Below are 5,000 nucleotides of genomic sequence, written 5' to 3'. Positions count from 1 at the left end.
CCGCTATTTAGCTTTGCATTTACGTTGAAAATAAGAGATTTCACTACGTCTGTTTTAACGAAGGCTACCTGGTGATTAGTTACAGCATTTTGGTGATAGCTAATAAGAAATAAACCCATATCCTTACGGAATTTTCAACAAGCAACCCACAGCTTTCTCCCTTCGTGAACCCCCGCCCCCTCCCTTCATGTAAAAGGCTTCATCTTTTACACAGTCCTCTTTGCTCCTGATTGGTCGTTAGAGTAGCGCTCAATTTGCAACACAAAAAGCGAGAAAGCAATATTCGTGAAGCATTCACAATTTTCTTCCTTTGTGAACTGAAACACCGCTACCAAATAATTTCAAATTGAAAAATGTATATACTTGCTATGGGAGGGTAAATGTTGACGTTGGACTGACGTTCGTTATAAGAAGTGCTTTTAAGAGACTTACCCGATGTCAATTAATCAATCAATGACTGACAATGAGAAATTCATTTTAATCTTTGAGTTGTTTTTTTTTGTGTACCGAATTCTTTCTAATATTGCTTGTACATTACTCAAATAGTTATGTCATGTGCATCCTTTCTAATCGATCGATACAAATTCCATTAAAACTGAGCACGATTTTTCATGTTAAAGTACTCTTTATATTTATTTTCAAAGTTCTGATTTTAAAGTGTTCTTTTCTTAGTTCACTAATATTGTTACTTGATTCCTTTTAGGATTAATATCAGATGTATCGGCTACGGGAAACAGTTATTCCCTGCTAAGGGAGTTAAACGACTTTTTACAGAAGCAATATAGAGATGGACAATTTGAAGCATTTTCCGTACATTAAATTCAAGTCGGTTTTTTTAGAGTTTTCCAAATCATCATCCGATGTAGTTTGATGCCAAATAATGATCACCACCCGTTACAACCCGCTCACATTTATTGTATATTCTTGTTTTCTTTTAAAACTGAATATATTAAAGGATAACAGAAACCGATACCACACAATGAATTTGCAAATGTACTTCTCGCAAAGCCATTTCCTTAAATCCCACAGCTAATTTAGTTTTTCTGGAAAGGCAAAAACAGTACGGGTTGACAACAATGCTATGTAAACACAGAATTAGCACTAAAAGCCATCAGGATAAATTTCTTTCTTAATCCTTCCTACCTTGATACCACGAAGACGATTGGCACGCTGCTGCACTGGATTTAAAACCAATACCTCTTCTCATTCTTCTTTCCGTAATTTCGCATCCTTTCGCCATCCGGAAAATAAAGCCGTTACATTTGTCTTTGAAGCTATAGCACCATTTGGTACGTGGAAGTTCATAGCCCAAATAATCCATCAAATCGAGTATGCTTATGTTCATATTTTCCGAAATAATTTTCGTGAACTTCTGAATGTCTTCTTCATATATTCTGTAAAGTATTTCAATCACAACATGCTGTATTGAACAACACAATCGAGGAAAAAATGGCCATCTCTGGATCGCCTCTTTGCGGGCTCTTTCTACACTGTAAGCAAACAAATCGTTCCATTGTTTTTCGTTCAAACATGGTACTTTAGTACAATTACAGCTATGGTTCCAAAGCGTCAAAGGGCTGTTGAAGAACTTGTTGAAATCCGCTTCAATAAATTGAAAAGCTTCTTTTGTAGAGTTGTTGTCCATTAATTGGAGTTCTCTTCCAATGAATTTACTATCTGTTTGATTGGCGAAGACGAAAACGCATTGTTTTTGCACCCATCTCGTCGCTGAACTTTCGGAATCGAAGTTGCACAACGAGGAAGTCGACACTTCGTAGGCTTGTACTAAAAGGAAAAGGACTAGAACTTTGATGACTATCTCCATCGTGGTTTGTACACTGCTGGTGAAATTGGCTTCCACTGCAAATGCTTGTATTCGAAATTCACTTTTCACACGGTTGCCGACAAGCTCGCGCTAAAATTCAAATCGTCAAATGTAAATTAAGCGAATCTACTGCGGGCCTTAATTAAAGGGGTGCCGGGAAATAAAAAGCACTTAAAGATCTCATTTGATATAAAAACTGGAAAAGAACAAAAGTTAATAATCTTTCCATACGATATCCGCACCAATAACATGTGCATTTGCACAGTCGTAAACACTTACTTTTCATGCTTCATGCTTTCCGCCCGAGAGCTGACTGGGAGGGTTATATATAAATGGTCAAAACATTGGCCTAAAGGCCGCTTGTTGGGGGGTGGGGCGGCGGAAGCTTTTTAAAGCGATAAACGATACTGAAATACCCATAACATTTTCAAAAGAGATGATTTGAGAAAATCAATGCTTAGCTATATTCTGTATTTGGGAGTGAAACGGGCCATATATTAAAAAAAATTAATTCAATTTAAAGACCGCCAGAAATTTAGCTTTTTCTCAAACCGGAAGTCAGTTCGTTTACGCATGCGCAGTTGATCTGAAAACGAGCGCAAAAACCGTCGATGCAAACAATAGTTTGTGCGGCGATTTGTGCTTGTGAGTGGGTTTTCTGGCCAGCTCACGATATGATGACGTCAGTCACCGGAGGTAACATTCCACTTCCTTAGCAACGTGCGAAAAATCTGTCTGTGGGCCTTTAAAGTCTGGGGTTCGAAACCTGAAGCACACTCGTAAAATTCGTGTAAAAGTTGTACCGCGGAAAACTTCAAGACATTATGGAATAACTAAATCGTTCGAAAGTTCCTTGATAGGAGACGTAGTTTTTTTTCCAAAATTATTCCTCTGTCAAAACCCAAACCGTCAAGAAATCAATCGCATTCTGATTTCCCGTTAAAATAGGAAAAATAGGACCACAATGCGTTTGCTATACGAATTATTTATTGTACTGGATAAACAACTAGAATAACAACACACTTCTTAAAATAACAACCTCATCACAGTCCACACTAACACAATGGTGTCACAACCGACCAATCACAACCAATGAAAACGTTTCATACTATTTTGCAACAAAGGTACTATCAGTACCCAACCCTACTCTTTTCTAGTTTCTAATTCGCCGCACACCAGCAGCCGGAGTTAGCTGGGCGGGACTACTTTTTCGCCCAAAGGTTTCTACATTGGATAAATGCCCTCACACGGGTGAAGAACATGTGAATGGCGAACTCTTTAATTATTTAACGACGCCGACAAATTTACCACAACTGGCCGACATCCAAACAATCAACAGCGATCAATCGACACCTCAAAATCGAGCCGCAAAATGGCAATAGTGTAAGTCAGACTTAAGACGAAAAAATAACGTCAAACTGCTTTCCTTCGTAGAGTGATCATTCCAAGATAATTTGGTGCAAATGACTTGGCTCATATTTGAGATTGGACCAATTGGAGATCACTGTTGATTGCTTGCGAGGGATTTGCGCATTGCGTCGAACGAGTTTACGAAGTCAGCACTGTTATAGCTTATGAAAACTATACAAATAACAAAACAATCCAGTCACGGACGAAATAATAAATATACTTTCTCTGTTTTACAGAATTTACTTGCTATCAAATGCGGATGAATTTTTCTTTTCTCCTTTAAATTTTATACAAAATTAATAACATTTTGAAATTTCTGTTGTGTCTCCGCACTTCACTGTACAACAGCTGACTAGGTTACCTGACCTGTCATTAAGGCTCAACACTAAACTCAGGATACCCAGGTTCTGGCCAATTATCACTTTTAATTAATAATGGTGGGTTGGGGGCAGTGGGATCTCGTCATGACAAACGACTGACAATTAATAACGTTTCATTACTATCCTTTTAAAAGCAACTGTTTTTTTGCGGAGCAAACCAATACACGGACTGCAATAATCAATTTTCAGAACTTTGTTGATTGGCTAATTGATTTATCAGACTGCTCATGCGCAAACTACCAAGTGTAAAATAGCTTGTAATTTGCGAATGTGGCGCAAAACTCGTCATCTAAACTTGTAAACACGAAGATTTGCCGCTGCTGTTCAAACCATTGAGTCCTAATGATCGACCCATTTCACTTTTTGGCGAAACCGGAATTCCTACAATCTTGGAGTTCCGGAAATTGATTATACCAGAGCTCCGTGTCTTGAAGCTGACCAAAAGATAGGTGGGCTCTGGGAACGAGATTGCACCACAAAATTACGTTATCTAAAGCGCATGTCAGTTTGAGATGGCGTTCACATGACCTTCAATCACTTCGGTCATCGCGCAAAGTCTGAGAACGAGGCTGTTCCCAAAAAAATTAGACATTTCGAAACAAGCAGGTCATAAAGAGCTTTCAACTTCTAATCAACACTATTACGTAATTTGTTGAATGAGATTCAGTTCATACGCAAACACAATACACAATAAGAAGTTGTACTTAAAACACACGACCGAGATATATTTTGCAATGAACCAAAACATAGTTGTCTTGTTTGCTAAAAAGTTAAGCAAAACCAGAGAACAAAGGAATCTTTCAAGTAGTAAGTACTATGATCAAGTTTTTAATTTGCTCTTTCAGTTGTGGCAAAATCATCAAGAAATCAATCAAACGTTCCTTGATGGAATTCTTTTGATCAAAAATTTAGCCCGTTCGTACATTCCTTTCAAGACATAAAAATACTTCGAGGCAATTTGAATTTCAGGAAAATAGAACAAAAATGAGAACAGAACAGATCCCCTTGAAATCTGTGCAAAAGGATGAGGTGAACTGATAAAAAAAGGTTGATAGAATAGCCAAGGATTTTGAAGGTATGACCTGAGCATGCGCCAAACTAACATACAAAACGTCTCAATTTACCTGTGAGAAGCTTTCTTTAACGTTATAAATTTACATGAATGATATAATAGCGGAAACCGAACAATGTTAGTTCACCATGAAACTTCATTTCTCTTTCTTTTTGTGGTAGTTAATTCGTGGTATTGCCGAGTTTTTAATTTTTTTAATTGGATGAAAAAACCGACCAAGCTGCAGAAGAGGAAATTTTGTTATTCTTTTTCTTGAAAGAAAGATGGTGTTATTTTAGAACTTTGTCATTCAAATGAACGCGACTTAGAAGTA

At 37.5% G+C, this 5,000-nt stretch overlaps 2 protein-coding genes across 5 annotated transcripts in view; both read right to left on the bottom strand.

Moving 5' to 3' along the window:
- LOC138029643 (uncharacterized) overlaps positions 1-2,062 on the bottom strand; it is a 3,772-nt gene extending 1,710 nt beyond the window's left edge. Inside the window, exon 1 of the mRNA XM_068877349.1 lies at positions 1,144-2,062. Within this exon, the coding sequence (XP_068733450.1) occupies positions 1,144-1,825 (682 nt within the window). The 5' untranslated portion in view covers positions 1,826-2,062. The remainder of the gene's footprint in view (positions 1-1,143) is intronic.
- A 732-nt stretch (positions 2,063-2,794) lies between these two features.
- The window catches only part of LOC138029320 (diacylglycerol kinase delta-like), a 30,184-nt gene continuing 27,978 nt past the window's right edge, over positions 2,795-5,000 (bottom strand). For all 4 annotated transcript variants that reach the window (XM_068877053.1, XM_068877050.1, XM_068877051.1 and 1 more), the window contains one exon: positions 2,795-5,000. This exon is cut by the window's right edge and continues 273 nt beyond it. The gene's annotated coding sequence lies outside the window, so the exon portion shown is untranslated.

Source organism: Montipora capricornis, chromosome 13, assembly GCF_036669925.1.
Source record: "Montipora capricornis isolate CH-2021 chromosome 13, ASM3666992v2, whole genome shotgun sequence".
Classification (NCBI taxonomy): Eukaryota; Metazoa; Cnidaria; class Anthozoa; order Scleractinia; family Acroporidae; genus Montipora; species Montipora capricornis.
This window is presented reverse-complemented; position numbering and strand designations above follow the sequence as displayed.